Here is a 20,718-nt window from a genome sequence, read left to right on the forward strand (position 1 = left end):
TTATAGAAGTAAGGTAAAGTAAACGTATAGTTATAGCACATTAACGCGCTTAAAAGCTTTCTATAGTCTTACCTAGACTAATAAAAGGGCTTATAGATATTTTACTAGTTTATATAATCTTCTTAATTGTCTTCTTAAGGCTAGACCGTGCGAGGTCTATATACTTCGCTTTAATAACGGGTATAACAATATTGCTTTCTAGGAGAGCTTTCTTAGGCGGTTCGTTCTCGCTTATACTTACGCTGTTATATCTAAATTTAGTATAAACGCTACCAGGAAATTTAACTTAGTGGCGGGGCAGGTAGTTTAAAGGGGCAGATTTTATTAGGCTTTTTACTTTTTAATTTTTGCTAGGTAGTAAATATATACAGATATTAAAATGCTTGGTATCTTAAACGAGCCTTAAATATTCTACGCCCTAACACTTAAGTAAACGTTACTATTAACGCTTAGGCTTCACCATTTTTATTAGTAAGGATTTAGTGGTAATATTTTTAATGCCTTAAATATACCGCTAAAGGTAAGTAACTATATAACCCGCGTCTCTCTACCTGCAATAGGCTGCTAACCCCTTATTTTCCGTAGGTATACTTATAACTATTATACTATATAACCCTTAAACAATCTCCGCCACGTATAGCACCCTATAATTAATATATAATGGCTACTATACAGGCCACTATATATATTAGACGCCTAATATCTCATCCTATATAAACGCATTTACACCACCTTTCCTGCCCTTTATAATATTTAGTGGCCTAGATATTATATATAGCTGTAATAAGATCTACTAGCGGTATACGGCACGCGACCTTTAACCAGTCTTTATTACGCGCGGTATCCTCTAAACAATATATATGCAGCCATTAATTTTACCTACTAATTCTTATTTAATCCTAAAGGTAATACTTATAGGCAAGTAGCTCTATAACTAAGGTCTCTATTTAGAACAGAATGCTAATATTTTGCCCTCCGCAGTCGCATATATAAATTCTCCCTAAACTCCCTTATATTTAGTGCCTCCTAATTTATACCCTACTCTATAAATACTGTTATTAAGTAGTATATACTTACTAAAACCGGCGGTAGAGTAAAGAACTTAAAGGCGGCGCAGAATAGGCTTCTATAAATGCATTTATAGCGTCTTCTTATCTTATACCGTCTGGCAATCCTAATTTAAGCCTTAAATATTATTTTTAACCTTTATTAATCTTTACTACCCGTAATACTAACAGCGGCCCTATATTCTAAAAGTGTCTAGAGCATAGCTAGACGCGAGGTAGTATTTACGCAAGTTTTCTATAGCCTTGTAGTCTTTAAATATATATTAGTAGCACCTTCTATCCGCGATTTAGCCTTAATAATTTCAAAATAAATACTTACTAGTTTTTATTACCCGCCGTATGCATATATATAGGTTAGGTTAATCTTTCTAAGCCTAAGCACACCGCAATTAGCGCGCCCTTTATTATCCTTTATACGTTAGAAGCTAAGTCTTAAGTTAGTACTATAACATAAAAGGCTACTAAGAAACCTATACCTTCTCCACTAAATTCTTCGCATTACGACCCACACCTCGCAATTTTAGTAACAGCACTAGTTACTACGCGCTAATTTTAATAATTTATACGTTTCTACCTCTAACTAATATTTTCTTAAGCTAATATTAATAGAAAACTGTAGTTTCCTTACTCCTATCGGCACAACTATATTAGTATAATGCCGTTAACAATAGACTTTAAACTAGTTCTCTGTTAGTTTACTAATATTCACTTTTGCTATATACTACTAATATTTTATAGTAATAGCCAAGGCTATATTTTAGGTATATTGGGATATACAAATTAACGTTTAGGATAAGGTAGTTAAAGGTTACCACTATACTATTACCGTAGTTTAGTTATATGGTCATATTATCTCATCTAAAGAGTATTACTGTAAATGGCGCTTAACGGGCGCTCATTGCGGCAACGGTTAGGAGGGTGCAGTTAAAGTTTTATATTACGAATTAAAAGCACAGGCGGCCTTAAAATTTAATACTTCTAGCTAAGCTAAGCTTAAACCGAAAGCAGAGGCGGCCTTAGAATTTAATACTTCTAGCTAAGCTACGCTAGTTAATTACTAAGCTTTCTATAGGAGCAGTATCTTTACTACTACTAATGGATTCTTAACTACTTTCTAGTAATTTATTTTACTTAATGTAATCCTATTATACTAATCCGATATCTAACTATATATTTATATTTTTATATAAACTCACGTATAAAGTAACGTAAAATTTAGTCTTTCGCCACTAGAATATAGTGTAGGAGTTATCCTTCCTCTAGACTAGCTAGAATCTTTTATAACTAGTAATAGTATAACAACTATATCCTTTACGGTATATAGGAATCGTATATATAAAACGTTTAAATTAAGAGAGAAAGTTTACTTATAGCTTCTATATACAAACGAATTATATATAGATGTAAGTTTATACTTACCGTAAAAGTTTCTTTCGTAACTTAACCCCTAATATTTACGTCCGCTAAGATCTAGCCTTAGGTAGCAATTGCAGAACTAAAGTTATAACTACTTATAACTATAGCTGCGTACTTTAATCCTAATATACTACCTAAGCTGCAAACTTATAAGGAATTTCATTTAAATTATAATCCAAATTTGTAAATGTATAACGGCATTAAAACAGTTTAGGTTTCCTAACTTAACAACTTTCTCTAAACTAATAGTAACTAAGGCTTAACTAGCGGTTAAGAGGTAGTACTGGCTAGAATTATTATTTATCCCCCTAAATTTAAAACGTTTAATAAATATATTATTACTAATTATAAAATTAAACAAAATGATCTTTTAATTATGGGCGATTTCCTTATTTTAAAGGGGTACTGTTTAACACTTAATAGAGCGGAACCTGCACACTATATATATAAGGCTTACTACGTAACTAAGTATCTCTATTTAATAAATGTATAAATAGGTTATATAAGACGAATTTCAATAAGGATTAGTCTACTACTATACCTATAGATCTATAGTGAATTGTTGTTAGATAAATAGATAAAGGCAGATATAAGCTATAGATTGTGTAGTATTAATAGTTGTTCTTCTTCCTTTAGACCTACACGGGACATCCGAAGATAATAGCTGCTTTACTATAATATAAATACTCATTTCTTAGCTATTATTCTTATTAAGAATAAGATACGCCGTTTTATTATCTTTAGAAATGTGTAATTACACTTAAATCCACTACAATTGTACCTATCTCCGCTATATAGTAAGAGCTTAGTATATAAAATACTAGGAGATATAGAAAAGATATCTAGTAAATATTATAGCGATATAAGAGCCAGCTCCTTTCTTATTATTTTATAATAGGTAATTAACGCTCCCTATAGAGAGTATAGGCTTAATAAAAACGATAGTTAGTTTAGCTAACTACCTATAAGCCACTGCAAGCTAATGCTAACTCTTTCCTCCTAGGTGATTGTAAAGATATATTATTGAAATTAAAGCCATCTAGTAGCAGGGCAGGATTATCCGCATCGCTATTAAAGTGATATTTCTTTGGCCTACGTAGTAGGAGGGCCTAGTTACGTATAATAGGGGATTATTATTTAACAAATTCGAAAGCTAGTTAGGGATTTAATTTAATGGTTGGCATTCTTATACTAATATAAATATAAAGTCTCCAGTCTTAGGGGTTTTGGTTTTATATATATTAAAATCCTTAATATCGCTAAGTCTTAATACACTTAATTCTTAACCTAGTGTCGTTATTTATAACGTACTAGCCGCGCCATAACGATTATCTAACTATGGTTAAGGTGTAAATATAATATATAGCTATAAAATTAGGCCTCCCGCCGGCGTATAAGCGCCTTCCTTTTGCATTAAATGGCATTCGGCAGTATCTCTTCAAGCTTGCATGTATACCCCCTTAGAGGTCAAGCATTAGGTAACACTAAGCAGATATATAAACGCACGACGATAAATTAGCATAATGCGTGCGGCGACAATTTCCAGGCTAAACGTATAATTTAGATTGGAAGAGCCTTCTATAGTGTAGGTCTAATCCTATAATTTAATATAATACAGCTTTAGCGGTTATTTATATATCTAGCTCCCTAGTGTTAAAATATCTCAACTTTATTCTTTCTAGTATCTTTTAACTTAGAAACCGAGAATTATACCAAACGTTCCTAGTCCTCCTCCTCCTCCTCCTCCTCCTCCTCCTCTTTATCCTCCTCCTCCTATTACTACTACTACCACCACCACTACTGCTGCCGTTGCTACTCCCTAACCCCCCTGCCTTTTACTCCCCCCTAGGGTTTTATTCTGAGATGATACGGTATAGCTATTTAAACCGAAATTTTACGTAGATTTAGATTTATTAAAAACGATACGCAGCTATTTAAACGTTAAGACACCTTTTAAGCTTATGTTACTTGTAACTTTATATCTATATAAGAACAGTCTTAAGTACAAAGCAGAGTCTCTCCTTAAGATGATAAAGAATATTAATAACGCCGCAGCAAGAGAACTTTTTAAGAAGGTAATAAAGATTAATAATAAAGTAAGGGCTCTTATTAGTGTATTATAGGAACATACTATCCTTTCTTTAAAGAATATAAATAAGACGAATAAACATTGCTTTAAGCCGAAACTTTGCTAAGAGCTTTAACTAATAAAGTATAGAGGCAAGAAGATTAGTATTAGTATAGATAGGGAATAGTATTATAGTAAGCTTTAAACTTTTGCCTTAGCTTCTAGGACTAGACCGCTACGTTATAACCTTACTATTGTTATAGATAAAGCAATAAACGGTCTCCCTATTATTAAGTATAAGGTTCCTTAAAAGGAGTAGTTTTAGGGGTTAACTCTAATAAAGTTCTAAAAGGAAAATCCCCCCCTATAAAATATACCTACTTTAAATAAAGAATATAACGACGTAGCTAGAGATATAGATAGCGCTGCGCTTATAGATGCGTTAAAGATAAAGGGACTCTAAATAAACTAGTTAAGGAGTTAGGGGCGAACTATAGGACTTAATAGTGGCTAAGGGGTTTATACTACCCAATCCTTTAAGTCCCGCAGCACTAAATAATTTACTTTTACTTACTAAATCGCTTAATATAGAAAATAGCTCCTTGATTTCGGGGACCACTATAATCCATTTTAATCTTTACTTTCGATACTTAAATCGAGCTCTTAATTTCTTGTGCATTATATTAATAACCTAAAATAGCAATAAAAGTGCATATAGAAGCCCTAAGCGATCTTATATATTTCGCTATAACGTTTATCTAGGNACNTACGTAAGGATNTCTAAAGNAGGGTCTATTAGTGTTTCCTATAATTAAATTATAAGTACGTAGATAGCATTACCTTACTATACTATTAGCTACTAATCCCTTAGGTTAATAGATTTCGGAAGGTAGTGTTTTTAATTGCTCTATATATTTCTAAGCGTCTATCCTTCCCCCTTACTATATATTTAAGATTTAGACACGTCCGAGGATTTATTAAGAACTATATTAGTAGCGTCTTCTTATATAGCAATGCCAACTTAAGCCTTAAGTACCATTCTTAACCTTTACCGATCTCTACTCCGTAATACCAATAGTAGCCCTATATTCCGTTAGCGTCTAAAGTATAACTAAAAGTAAGGCGATTCTCGCCCTATAGAAATCCTTTACTTTTTCTCCTACTAGTTAGCAACCTCTATATACATATTTACAGCACACTTGCCTTTAATTTAGGCTTTAGTGCGTCTAAGACAAGCAGCTACTAGTCTTCGTTACCCGCAGCACTGGTATTAGTTAGGTATTAATACTATAGGATAAGCCTTTATAATTTACACCGCAATCTAAGCCTCGCCATTAATGCAGTACTAAGGAAGTTAGTTTTAGGCTAATTAAGTCTTCTATGCACTTAAACAGACCCCTAAAAATTACACACCCTATCTAATAAAGACCTCGTTTACATTATTTACCTTATAATAACGGCTGCGTTGCTACTAACTGTACTTAACTTTTAGGCAAGCAACTATATACCAAAACCTCCTTCTATCCGCTAATAAGTTATTTTCTATAAGCATTTTATAACCTTACGTCTCCCTTTAGATAATTTTTTTAGCTAATTAAAGCTTACCTTGCGTTATAAGCTAGCCGTCCGTTTTAGATATAAGCCCTAATATTATATCTTACCTCATACCTAACTATCCTTGCTTTTTAACCGTCTCCATTTCTAACACCAACTTTAAACTCTATAAACATCCTAGACAAGATTTAGCGGTAAAGAATGCTTTAAAAGAAGATAAGTATAACGTTAATATTTACCTAAGAGTGTTAGATTTTTTTAGGCACTTTATAGTTCCCAGTCCTTATATTTATAAGGATTTTGGTTATTACCCATCAGGACATTATATAGAAGTTATCCTTTTGCAAGCTAAGCTAAAACATTTTATAGAGAGTGCTATAATAACTAAAGCCTATATTATAGGTACAGGTTACGTATATAAAACATTTTACGTAAATAGCGAGCTTTATTTATAGCTTCCGCATATAAACAAACTATAAATAAATATAAGTTTTTACTAAACCCTGAACGTTTCTTTTACTACCTAACTTTTAACATTTACGCCCACTAGGATTTAGCCTCGTCTAAAGATTATAGAACTAACGTTATAACTATTTAAATTTATTGCTGCGAACTTTAATCCTAATATGCTACCTATAGACCGAACTTACCTACAGTTTAGAGAGATTACTAAAAACAACCTATATAAATTTAATTACATTAAAACTGTTTAGGTTTTCTAGTTCTATAACTTTTCTAAAACTAACGCGGAACTAGATATAACTAAAGGCTAAAAGGCAGTACTAGCCAGAATTATTACTTATTCCTAAGAATGTAAAACATTAGACCATTATATTATGGCGCCTTTTAGAACCAAAATATGCGGTAATTTCCGTATGGCCGATTTACTTATTCCAAAATCATACTATTTAAAACTTAATAGAGCGGATGCTGCACACCGTAAATATAAGGCTTACTACGTAACTAAGTATCTCTATTTAATAAATCTATAGATAGATTCTACTAGACAAATTTTAATAAGAGTTAGTCTATTATACTATACCTATAAATAGATAAGGGCAGATATGCGTTATAGGTTATAGTAGTATAAGAAGAATTCGTGGCTTCTATTTACAGCGTAGCGTTTATCTTCAATACATATAATGGTCCTCAGTGTTTTTATCTATATTTAATATTTAATATCAATACGAAAAGTGTCAATATTTAGTATATTAAATATTAAATATTTTATAATAAATATAGCAGTATTGTTCTATTTTACCTATTTCCTACCTATTTCCTATATCTCTACCTATACTATACCCCTAATTTATCTATATAACTATATAAAGGACGGGAAAGAGGTAAAGGGAGGAAGAGAGGGGGGTAGGTATAGTGTCTAACCACCTATATACGGATCCTACTATTATATGCTTTAATTTTGTATAAAGGCTTAGCTTAATATTTAATATTTAATAAAATGTCAATATAAGTCGGCGGTTTAATATTAATATTAATACGCTCTTATATTAATATTAAATAAAAATAAAAACATTAATAGTCCTACTTAATCCTCTTATACCACTTATAAAGAGCATTACTTACTAACCCTAATTATCTTTCTAGTTTATACCTCCCTAAGTAATCTTAGGTGCAAAGGGTAGTAATATATAAATCTATCCACTTCTAGCGTAATTAATGTTATTGCTTAACAAAGGTAAAAAACAGCGGGAGTGGTTTAGGTGTGGGACTCCGACCTATAGTTCTAAAGTTTTTAGATATTATACTTGTCTATTATTATATAAGCGCAATATCTATAGCAAGCATAGTAGTAAAAGGAGCGATGGGCTCTGCGCCTACTATGCCCTTTATAAGTTATATTTAAGAGTTATTAACTAAAGCGGAGAGGACGATTAAAATCTTCATAACCATTTTTTAAGTTAGTATTGGTGTTGTTATCGTCCAATATCCTATTAAGTGTTATTAGGAAGCTAAGCGGGTAAGGTATAGCTTAAATCTAGGGTTTAGCAAATAAGGATAATTAGCAGTTAGTATTAGCCGCTATAGTTCCTCCATTATAGTTTATCCTTTACTCTATATAATATTAAATATTAAATATTAATTATAGATATAACTAAATATTCTAAAGCACTAATCTAGCCTTAGCTGTAAAGAGAATTAGAATTAGAGCTAAAGCTATTAACTTTAATACTGGATATATTAATTTCTTCGCTAGCTTATTACCCGCTACCGTCTAAACTACTTAGAGACCCTTCTATATCTAGGAATAGCTATAGCTTATTTATTCTATCTTCCTCTAATAGCGGCTTCCTTATATTAGGATGCAGCCGGTATATCCTTAATTTCTTAAATACCTTCCTCTTCCTTATATAAGCTTGCGTTAGAATCTCTACCTAAGCCTCTCCCTATTGCTTATTACTCATTTTAACTATCTCTAATTTAGTTAACCAGTTAACAAGCGGCATTTTATTAGCATAAGGGTTTTTAGTTTTTTCCTTATGGACCTTGGTTCTAATATAGGTATCTAGCTTTCGCTTACTATTATTATAGAATTATAGGACCTATATACATAGGCTAAGCTTCTTAATAATATTAATTCGTTTTCTTTTACTACTTCCGTCATTTATATACACCTTACACTATTTCTTATTAAACTTAAAGTGTTTCTCTTTTATGCTCTAAAGTTTATTAGCGCCTCCTAGCGCAAGTTAATAGCCACTAATTACTTAGTAAAATGGATGGTTTTCTATACCCGTATTAATAATAAAGCGACTTTACTATTTATTTTTATAAGGTCTTATAGCCTCTAAAATACTAAATTCTATTCTTCTGTCCTTATATAAAGGCATCTTAATACAATTATCGTTTAATTAAGAGTCTAGATTATTAAGGTCTATATTAAGGTCTATATTAAACTCCATAGATTTAAGTATCTCTAGTATATATTCTAGAGCGGCAGGGGCTATAGCTAATAGCCTTATAGTGGGAGGGACTATAGTTAATCGCCTCGTAGCGGGCTCCGGGGCGCCCTATCTAGGTAGAACGCTTTTAGCTTTCTTTCCATTAGATCTAGATAGTTTAGCAGATTTTATCCTCTTAGTAGTGGAACCGCTCTTTATAGGCGATTTAATAAAGCCCTCTTCTTTAAAAATAAATAGTGGTTTATTAATATTACTTTTATTAGTAGAACTGCCGACTCTAGCTAAACTTACCGCCTTAGTAGGAGAGCTACTCTTTATAGGTCGTTTAGTAGAGCTTACTTTAGTATTACTTACTCTAAAAGTAGGGTTAATACCTATAGAGGGTTTAGCAGAGCTTATTGCATTATTAGTAGTAGAGCCAATCTTTATAGATAGCCTAGCACCGCTAGCGCTGCTTAATTATTTGGCCGAATCGCCCTCTATAGAGTTTAGCAGCCTTAAGCTCTCTTAAGCTGTGGCATTTATAGAGAGTACTGGCTTCTTTCTAGGAATCTAAGTACTTGCACTATTAATACCTCCTAATAATAGTATCGCTTTAATCCTAAGTATAAGTGCGTCTCTCTTTTATTCTTAGACGTCCTTATTAGGTATCTCTAAGATACTAAGAATTTCTTTTATAGATTAAATTAGTATTTTATAATTAGTTAAAATTAGGTTAAGCTCTTTATTAACTCTTATAAGCTCTATATTTTTCTATTTAGCTTTTTTAATTATATTCCTTAGAGATATATCTCTTGCTACGGACTTCTTTTAGCGGGCTAAGTTAAAAAATTCCTATACTTATAGTCTAACATCGTTCCATACTACCATTTGCTTAGGTATTAGGCCTCTTAGGGCCTTTAAATAGGCTAAATAGGCAGTAGTAGCATTTGGCGATTCGTTAATTAACTGCTTAATTTTAATTTTAATATAGCTTGGCGTTATTAACTTATAATTAATACCTACTTTCTTTAGTAACTCGATAAACACAACTAACCCCTTTATAAGTTTTTTTATATTTTCCTTTCTTGCGACTATTCCTTTCTTAAAAGTATTAATTTTGTTAAGCTGGTTTTTAAACGCTTAAATATTATCTAGTATTATTTTTTAAGGGAAATACTAATGGCGGTCTAGTCGCTTAAATTTCTTTTTTAATTCCGTAAACTTATCCCAGACTTTCTATTAAAACTCTTTTACCGTATCCTTATTATCCCTATCTAATGTTTAATTCTTTATTGCAGCCTTTTTAGCTTTTAGGTATTTTATATTAAACTTAAAAAAGATAGCTTAAGCTAGCTTAGAATTATAATTGTGGTTAAACCTCTTAATTTCTATATCTAGTTTGTTTATTACGTTTTTATAGGTTAACGGAATACCTATATCCCACCACCGTCTAATAAAGGGAAAGGCTTTGCGATATACTTTTCTTATCTCTTCTAGTACCTCGCTAAGTCCTTTTTCTTAAGCTTGCGATATTTACACTGCCCCTTTAAGCTAAAGTGCTACCCCATCCTTGTCTAGGGAGTAGTATTTTTTAGTTAATTTCCAAACCCTAACCTTTTTTATTTTAATGTCGTCTTTATTATCTAAGGCATTCTTCTCTATTTTATTATTTAAGATAACTTATTTTATCTCCTCTTCCTCCTTAAAGTCGTTATTTACTACTAAAGCTTTAGGTCGCCGATAATCCGAATATATTTTAAACAGCCTAGCGGTATTCTCTAATTTTAATTTTAAGTTCGTTCCTAATAGCGCTAGGTTTAAAAACGTTGGGCTTAATAGCTTAGAGTTAGTAGGTAGAAGACTTAGGTATAGTATATCGTTAATTTATAATAAACCCTAATACTTAATCGCCAATCTATTAGTCTAAACATCCGCTATTATAAGTATTCTTCCGTACTAATTAGTAATATTAAAGTTAGGTTAAATAATTAAGAGTAAATAATTAAGCGCAGCTTAAATTGGTAATATTAAAGTTAGGTTAAATAATTAAGAGTAAATAATTAAGTGTAGCTTAAATTATATAGTTAAAAGGAGGTTAGTTTAGATAACTAAGGGTAAGTTAAGATCTTTTATAGAACCTCTATAACTACCGTTCCTGTTTATAGTAAAAAAAAAAATTTAATTTAATTTTTAATATTTCTATTTTTTAAATTATACTTTGTTAAATACGTTACTAGATTACTTATTTAAGGATTTTATTTTAATATCTTATATAAATATCTATCAAAGCTATTGTCCACCTATTAAATTAAAGTATTATATAGCCATTTATTGTTTCCACTCTTATTATCACCACTTTAATTTAGTATACTATTTTACTAGAGGGTGCCAAAGCAGCATTATTTTATAACTTGTTAATTTATTAAACGAGTAGTATAATAGGCGGGCGATCTTTAGGAATTATAGCAGGTATATAAAGTTCCTTAACTAGCGAACTTCTACTACTTGCAAAACCTACTACTTATATAACTGTTGGAAACTATAGAAATTTATCTTTTTCCCTAAATACGCTTAACGCTACAGTTAGGACAATATTAAGATTTAATTTTCTTAGCCTTAACTATACCTTAACGCAAAGCCGTTTTAGAGACCCTTATTAAAGTAATAGTCAATTTAATATAGGTTTTAATTAATTTAATCCAGTAAATATAAGCAGGAAATTCCTGGTTAATTATAAGGTGAAAACACACGCCCTATAATAGTTCTACTATGCTTAAACCGTCAAGAAATCCCATTGCCATACTAGTATAGTATTTAGCTTAAATACTGGTGGAGCTAAGGAGAAATTTATGCAAAACGCTTTAGGGTTTACTTTAGGAAGTTAAGCCCTATTATCCTCTATAATAGCATACCCTCTCCTTTAAATTAAATGGAACTTAACAACTTAGATTATATTAACTTAGCTAATAAACACAGGAGATATAGTTTAGCGATTGACGCTAATATTATCCGCTACCCGCGAAGCCCTACTGCACGCGTCTACGTCGCCGCGGGTGGAAACATCATCGGGAAATCATTCCTTATGATGGCTAAGTGCAGAGGCGATAGAGGAGAGCCATCGCAGCGCGCGCAGCGCGCTGGTGTTGCGACTCTGTGGTGTTGAGCCTACGACGCGTACATCGCCCTCAACAACACCAGGAGTCCTACTGCCCCCGCTTAGGGCTCCTGCCATACCATCTAGGGGGGCCATCAAGGGAAACTGGGATACGAAAACCGCCCGACGTACGACTACCTGGCTCGCAGCCAGGCCCGAAACTAGCCTTATTCAGCTAGTCAACGTGGACGCGCCCTAGGCGTACAATAGGACACCCTTAGGCTTACACTAGCTCTAAGACCGAGAGGATACGGCGAAGGCGTAGGGAACCTCTTTTTATAAGAACTTGTTAAGGTTAACGCGTCGCAGATACTTTATACGAAACTTATTAAGGCCCCAAGGCCACCACGAAGAACTTATTAAGGCCCTGCCTAGAGAACTCGTTAAGGCCCCTCCATAAGGGCCTATCTGGTATCCGGTACACCCAGGTGACTTAGAAGAGGGTCTTAATAGGCGTGGTACGCGCGACCTAGACAACGGCGACGCGCCGGCGACGCAACGGCAACGCGACGGCGACCGGACGGCGACCAAACGGCTTAACGAGGTGGAAACACGGGTAAAGCTCTAGGCAGCGGAAACACAGGCCAGCTTTGACGGCCCCATGGCGTTTAACTTACAGTCGACTCACAGTTAACTCACGGTCGACTTATAGGCGACTTACAGAAGGGTCTTAATAGGCGTAGTACACGCAACCTGATGCGTATATGCATAAGGCAACTCACAGGAGGATCTCAATAGGCGTGGTGCACGCAACCTAATGCATACATATGGGGGAGGCTGTAGGGGAAACATAGGCCAGTTGGACGAGGACTTAACAGTTAAAGACACAGGCCAGCTTATAAAAAGGGGGGACACAAGCTTAGTTAGTAGGAGGGGGGAGAGTAGGTCACCCGGTGCGGGACCTGGTCTCTACGGCCCCCCTCCTACAAGACATGGTCGGCCTATTATAAGGAGACTCTTATAGGCAACGCGAAACGGGAACTAGTAGTATATAGGGTGTTGCGCCCCTATATTACTACTGGCTTCCTATAGGGCGTAGTACGTAGTAGCCACTGCTAGCTCTAAGGACCTTATCCCTTAACTAGGCTCTAACCTTTGGTGCACCTAGTAGGCAGGCAGGATCACACCCTAACTAAAGAGACTACTACGTGGCTCGAGAGAACGGATGCGCGTATTAGTATATTAACAGACGGAACCGTTCGCCTTTAGGGCGGCTCGCCGGTAAGATATACTTAAGGAGCAAATAGGAGTTACTTAGGCGGGAGAGGCAGTGGCTCGGCCTCGTCCGTAGAAGGTGTACCTAACTATATTACAGGATACAGCTATAACACCTCCGTAGGATTACGTCAGTAGGCGCGAAGATAGAAGTTGCGACCCCTAGAAACGGCAGCTTATGCCCGCACCGGCGGAAACAATAAAGAAGGCGTAAAACTAGAGGCCATAGAAGGCTTCTAAGCCGTGCGAAAGCATACTAACTCTAAAAGGAAACTCTTATACAGACTACTGGGGGGTAGACTAGTACTCGGGTAATACCGTTATAAGATATCCAAAAGAACTAGTAAAATTCCCCGCAATTGGTGGTGGCAGCTAACTGCTTATAGTTTAGGACCAAAGCACTAGAAAACTGGGGTAGAGGCCTAAATAAGTAGGCATGTTAAACTCTACTATATTACTAGCTAATATATAACTACCTACGTCAACAGTAAGCATCTAGGGCTGTAAAGCAAAACCAGAAGCCACCCTTAAGGTCCTAAGGGTATAGGTGGACGCTAGACTAAACTGGAATGCGCATATTACACAGGCGACTCACAGGGGAGCAGCAGCATTCGCAGCGATATCGCGTATCGCAGCCTCGACCTAGGGACCCTCATTCAGACGCACACGACTACTATACACAGCTGTAGTAAGGCCAACAATGCTATATAGCGCCCAGATCTGGGGCGTGGACCTAAAAGGCAAGCCACTAGCAAAAAGCTCCCTAGAGCCACTAGTTAAACTATAAAACCAATGCCTATGTAGAATCACAGGGGCCTATAAGAGGACACCACGTGCCACACTAAAACGCGAAGCAGTAGTACCTCTACTAGATATATACATAGACACAATTGCTATATAGAGAGCAGCTATAGTATAAGACCACCTAGTGGAGAAGGATATACGCTAAACACTTAATCGTATATAAGGAGTAAGGGCCCCCCAAAGGGGCAATGCGCCTAAGCTTACAAGCCAGGAAGCCCTCCGCCTACGTGCGGTAGAGAAAGAACAGGAAATATGGGAGCTACTACAACACTAAGTAGAGACCCGGCGCTACGCCAGCGGAGCGCCACCACGGCAGTAGAGGATAGGAGGCTACTAGCATAAGTGGAGATCTACTATATGCATCGCAAGATGGGCAGATATTAAGTGGAACTAACGATGAAAGAAGGCGGCAAAAACACAGAGGGTAGCCACATGGATCACCCTATAGATAATACTAACCCTCCCCCTATACGAAGGATAGACGAAGGCAGAATCTACGGCCGCCTTCCTACTAAGGATAGAGGTCCTAGGGCTAAATGCATGGCTAGTAAGCATCTATGTCCCAAATATTACGCCATACTATACGTACGGATGGCCTACATAGTTAGTACGCTACGTACTACTATTCTGCAATTAACGCACTGTAAGAGACTAGTTGTTTGCTAGAGCAGGCACAAATAATATTACCTAAATGCTCTCTATAAGCAGGGGTCTATACGAAGTAGCATAATGGCTTATAAGCCAAGGAGTCCTTTAGCAGTTCCAGACAGCAAATAAGATCTAGCAGGAGGACACTAAAGGATACGCCCCCTTCCAGTCTCTTAGAGACTGGACACCCCCTACCTAGTCGAAGGTGGCACGCCGGCAAATCACTAAACCCTCCTACTACCCCCCTAGATCTTCTAAGACACCTTAGAAGTATGGTACGTAAGGCAGACATTATATAAAGGTACACAGGCTAGGCGAAGGCGGAGCGCGTAAGACTAGCTGAAAGGATATACCTAGGTTTTCCCCCCTAGGGGGGTTTTTCCTATATATAGAAGGTAGAAGCCTGCATGGACCTAAAAAGGGACCGAATCGGGCGATAAATAGAATTAATAATAAATAATATTATCCGCTATTTTCCCCCTAATTGTAAATAACGCAGGAATTTACCTAAACGGCTATAGTAGATATATAGGGGTATTTCTAGGGCTTCTTATAGTCTAGGTAAATGTAATATAGGGGTAAATAGAACTCGTTTTAAAAGGAATAGTCGACCTAAATTAAATTTCCTTACTACTATTTTACTACTGTCTTTAATACCTAGTACTCCGTGTCTTACCACCTATTTCTATTACCTATTTTATCTTAGTTACCTATAATATTTGTCTTAGTTGCCTAGATCTACCTTATATATATAGAGAGCTTTTAGCCCTCTTTAATAAAATAGAGTTCTTATTCCTAATTATCCGTTTAACAGGAATTAAATTTTAGCCCCTATCTATAAGTTAGTTATAAGTAGAGTAAAGAATAATATTACTTTAACTATTTTAAAGATTGAATTTAAAAACTAATTTAACTATATTATAACTAATTCCAGGAAATCTACTAATATACTATAAGTACATCGCCTCTAGAATCTCTTCAAAAGAGTTAATAGGCTAGTAAGTTATAGATAGTACTAGTATTCCTACCTAAGTGAGGTTTCCTTTATAATTTACCATAACTTAAGCGCTTTTACTATCCATTTAAAAGGCCTTATAATAGCCTACTCCACTAGAAATCTCTAATAGCGCGAATAATATGGCCTCCGCACTAACGCATTGCCTTAATTTAAAGGGTTAGCTATAGCTTCTAAATAATAAGTTAGAGATTCTTACTATTAAATAGCGGCCGTTTTATTTGGCGTACTTAAAAGAATCCTAAGCCGGGCCATCTAATCGCCTGCGTAGTTATATAGTCGGGCTGTAGCCAAAATTAGGAGAAAAGTCAAGTTCTAAAAACTTAACGTAGCTTTATATATAGCATTTTAAGAGTTTAACAACCTAAGGAAATTTAGCGTTATAAAATAGGACTTATAAGGGCATAACTTACTAAAACATAAGCTCTTAACCTGCTTGCGCCCCTAGGATTAGGTCTATAAGGCTAGGCAAAGATTAATTAAAGGGATTAACTGCGCTAAAGCAAACGTAAGGTAGACAAAGGAGAGGATTAATGTCTTTATTATAGGATTGGATCTTATTGCTAGTTTAGCTTAACTAGCTAGGTAGGCACTAGCAGCCTATTATATAGGGTATTATTAGCGTTTTAGGAATTTATTTTAGGATTTAATATTATAATTTTATAAAGTAGGAAATCTAAATAAGAAAATAGAAAGTATTCTAAATAATAGATACTGTTTTAGTAATCCTAACTTAGTATATAACCCCTATAAGTTTAGCAATAAAGTGCTTCCTCTAATAAGATATAATGCGGCGCTAATAATGGGAAAGATCTATAAATTTAGGTCGCTAAATTTTAGCTAAGCCGTAAATGGGAAATATATTAAGTAGGGTATTCTAAGAGATCTAACGAATTTAAGATTGCATTATTTTTACCTTAGTATATATTGTCTACACTTAAATCTAGAAATATTACAATGTTAGCCCGCTAAAATTAATCCTACTAATAATTAAAAACTATTAAGGCCCTTATCCCTTATCTTTTATCCTTTATAGCACCTAGCGATATAAGCTAAAACTTAATTACGCTCTATAGATGTATACATTCTACCCAAATTATTAAAGAATACTATGGATTTTGGGTATATATATTACTAAATAGATTAAATAGGTAAAAGGATAGACCTAATACTTATAAATTATTATCTAGTGAATTTTATAATCTCCGCTATCTGTTTATATTTCCTAATCCACCATCTAAATTATCTGCGAGTCTTTGGGCATCTATAACTAGATAAGCTAAGAATTAAAGTACTATCGGTATAAAAACTCACCTAATACCGCCGATTCCTATCCAATAATCGTAAATTAATTTGCCTGCCCCTTTTAACTTAAAAACTAAAACCTAGGTATTAGACCAGTTTACTTTCTAAAATATAATATTATAAGGGTCGCGGTATAGTCCGTTATTTAGAATTATAGGATTATATAACTTAGCTATATCTTTAAGTAACTCCCTAGAGCACCTTTCTATAAGCTGGCGAAACTTAATTGTACTAGGCTCCTACTTAATAAGATAGGATTCCTTTCCGCTATTACGTTGGAAATCCTTTACCCTCTTTATAGGCTATAGCCTATTATGCTTAAAGCATCTTATAGCCTTATTATTATATATTTCGCTATTTTAGGCGCTTAATAATTCTAGTAGGTCTTACCTAGGTCATTAATAAAGGCTAATTTTAGGTCAACTTTATAAATAGGACTTTATAGTAATAATACTAACTTAGGATTTTTAACGGTAATTGTGTTATATATAAGAACTATATAAGTTAGTAGAGGTATATTTTTATTAGATATATATTATAAGGTATATTATAAGTATAAAAGGCAACTAGTAGGGGTTAGTAATTAAATTAAAGTTATAACTAATAAGAGTAAGAGCTAATAAGTAACCGTTAAAGTAGGCCATAGGCTAAAAATAGGAAACTTGTTTTTAAATTGAGTTATTTTAATACCGTTTTAAACTAGAAGTATAGTTAGCTAAATATTAAGCGCCTAGTAGTTTGGCGCCTTTTGGATAATTCTAAGAAACTAATTCCTGTAATTTAAATGCTAATAACTTAAACTTTAACTCTAGAGGAAGCTAGATATCTAAATTAAGTAGAATACTTGCTATTATGCTTTAATATAGTTTATAAGATAATTTCGCTTCTAGCCGCCTAGTAGCTAAGGCTTTACTAATACGTGTATAAAATATTATACAGCAAGCAACTTAGTAATTGCCTTACCAGAATAAATAAATTACTATAGTTTATCTATTTTTTGCTTTGCTAGAATAGAAGGAAGAGGCTTTTTAAGTATTAAGTGATCTGCCCGGCCAAATAGAGCGTAAAGTTGCTGCGAATTAATTAGATCTTTAAGATATATAGGAAATCCGCTTATTAACCTAGGCATACTTATAATCCCTCTAATAGACATCGCAATACTTTCGCTTAAAGTATCAACTATAAATTATACACGTCGTTTAAATAGGGGATAACCCTTTAGTACTTTTAATATATAAGCTATTAGATAACTATAAATAAGGAACTAAGATAATATAGCAATAAGCTAAGAGTATAAGTATTAACGCCCACTAGGAGGGAGATTAAGTTGGCAAAATATATAACCAACACACTTATAACGGCCGTTAATATACTAAGGGAGATATTTAAGCTTAAAGTAGAATATTGCAGCGTATATTAAGTCTATAATAGTAGGAATTATAGAACTTGATTTTATATATTCCGTAGTTTAGGCTTTTAATTCTCCTACTGTAGATAGGTTATTAAGTAGAGGTTTAGGTCCTTAGAAATAAAGATTAAGATAATAATATTTGCTGCGGTACTATACTAGGATAGTATAAATAAACCTCTTCTAAGCTTCCTCGCTGTCTAAACTCTATATAAAGCTTTTAAAGAGTCTTAGGTAAAATCGATCTATAACTAAGAATTAAGTACTAGTAGCTATTAATATAGAGGTTGTACCGGTCCCTAATAAGAAAGTAAAATTAGGCTCGCCCTTTTTAGGCCATAGGAATAGACTTTCCGATTAGGTAATAATAATTAGATTATTATTTTAAAGGCCCCTATCCTAAAAAGTACTAAGGTTTTTTACTACTTTAGGTTTAAAGAACCTTTTTAATTTAGTATTAAATTATGGGATATATAATAGATTAGCTAACTAGGGTGCGGCAGAAGTACAATATACCCTAAAATATATTAGCTTAATTCTAAGCATCCCCTAAACTAAACGTACGCTTCACTAATAGATATATTATACTGTAAATAATTGGCCTGGATTAAACTATACCCTATATAATTAGGACGTTACTGCTTTAAATTAGGAAAGTACTTTACTTACTAATCTCCTTAGGTCGCTTGCCCCTATTATAATTGCAAAACAAATAAGGCTATAACTCCTTGGTAGTTGTCGTTGTTACTATAACTCTAGTATTGTTTATTAGTGGATTAAATATCTTTAGATGGGATCTAAAAGCGGCCTTAAAGCCTAATTCGATGGCGGTAAGGCTATACTAGCCATTTTGGGTATAGCTTAGCATTATCTCTTATAACCTAGTAAGTAAAGTAGATCTAAATTTTCGCCGCTTAAAGGTCTTACTTGCTATATCCTTAAATCTCTATAACGACTTAGCTGCGCTCTACCCCAAGAAACCTATCTCTATAGCGGTTATCCCACCTAAATACTAGATTAACTTAAGTTCTTATTAATAATATTTTATTTTTACGTACCTGTAGAAGTGCCATAGATAAGGTTAAAATGTTCTCGCAGTAAACATTTAAAGTTAGATAGTGCCTGCTTAATATATATTAGAAAGATAAGAGATATAACTTCCCTTATACCTCCGCCGTCTATACTTAAAATACGGATACTAGCACTAGGTGGCATAAATTAAAAATTAAACGCTCTATAAGGTAAGGCACAGAGGATATAAGATAAGAGATAATAGCTGTATTTCGTTAAGGATAATTGTCTTCTATATGTTTTAATGCATATATTACAGAGTATATAACCGCAGTCTAATACCTTTTTAGGCATTTGCATTAGATAATAGAAGTAAGACTTATAACTTTTAAACTCTGCTACTTGGGGCCGAAGCCTTATAATATTTTACGTGTAAATCTAGGATGCGGTTAATAAAGAGTTTAATTAGAGTGTTTAGAATATAGACTAGAAATTATCTAAAACCGCTAATAAAAATTTCGTGTAGATACTCGCATCTATAGTATAGTCCTATATTATAGAGATATAAGCATTTAAGAAATGCTTTAAGAAGATAAAAGTAGGAAGAAAGTCTATAATTAGCATTAGTTAGTTAGCTAAATTTAGGGCGGGGGTTATATAATAAGAACCTAGGGGATAGCTTAATAGGATTAACGCTAATGCTACTAATAGGGCGACAAAGTGCCATAGCTATACCTAAGACGGTATATGCTTAATGAGATCTCTAAGGCACGCCGAGAACCCCTCGTTTAAGAAGCTATAAGGTTATACTACTTAGACGAATAAGAACAGAGCGGTAATAGTAGAGTAGAAGTGCTTTAAAGCCAAGCTTAATAAAGCCTTAAAATGCTTAAAACGGAATTTAACTTAAGTGGATTAGTATAAGACGCGTACTTCTTCTAATATAAAAAGAATTTGCTTTTAAAACGCGTATAAACGTTTCGCTAGGCTTATAGACGAATTTAGTCCAAGAATATGGATACTATGAAAATAAACCTTTAGATCTATATTTACGTCTTTAGCTTTACTATATTACTTAAAGTTTTATATTATTTTAGTTATTAAAGCTAGGGACTTTAATTTAGCAATATTTTCATTAAAGGTTAGTAAT

General features: G+C 34.0%; 1 protein-coding gene across 1 annotated transcript; it reads left to right on the top strand.

The window, feature by feature from the left end:
* Nucleotides 1-11,512: 11,512 nt before the first annotated feature.
* K441DRAFT_566888 (uncharacterized protein) lies at nt 11,513-11,668 on the top strand (the record flags this gene model as incomplete). Its single annotated transcript, XM_067643772.1, has 1 exon — nt 11,513-11,668. A coding segment is annotated over one exon (156 nt), but the record flags the coding sequence as incomplete, so codon positions are not given.
* Between the last annotated feature and the right edge of the window lie 9,050 nt (nt 11,669-20,718).

This window comes from Cenococcum geophilum (genome assembly GCF_001692895.1).
Source record: "Cenococcum geophilum 1.58 unplaced genomic scaffold K441scaffold_28, whole genome shotgun sequence".
Classification (NCBI taxonomy): Eukaryota; Fungi; Ascomycota; class Dothideomycetes; order Gloniales; family Gloniaceae; genus Cenococcum; species Cenococcum geophilum.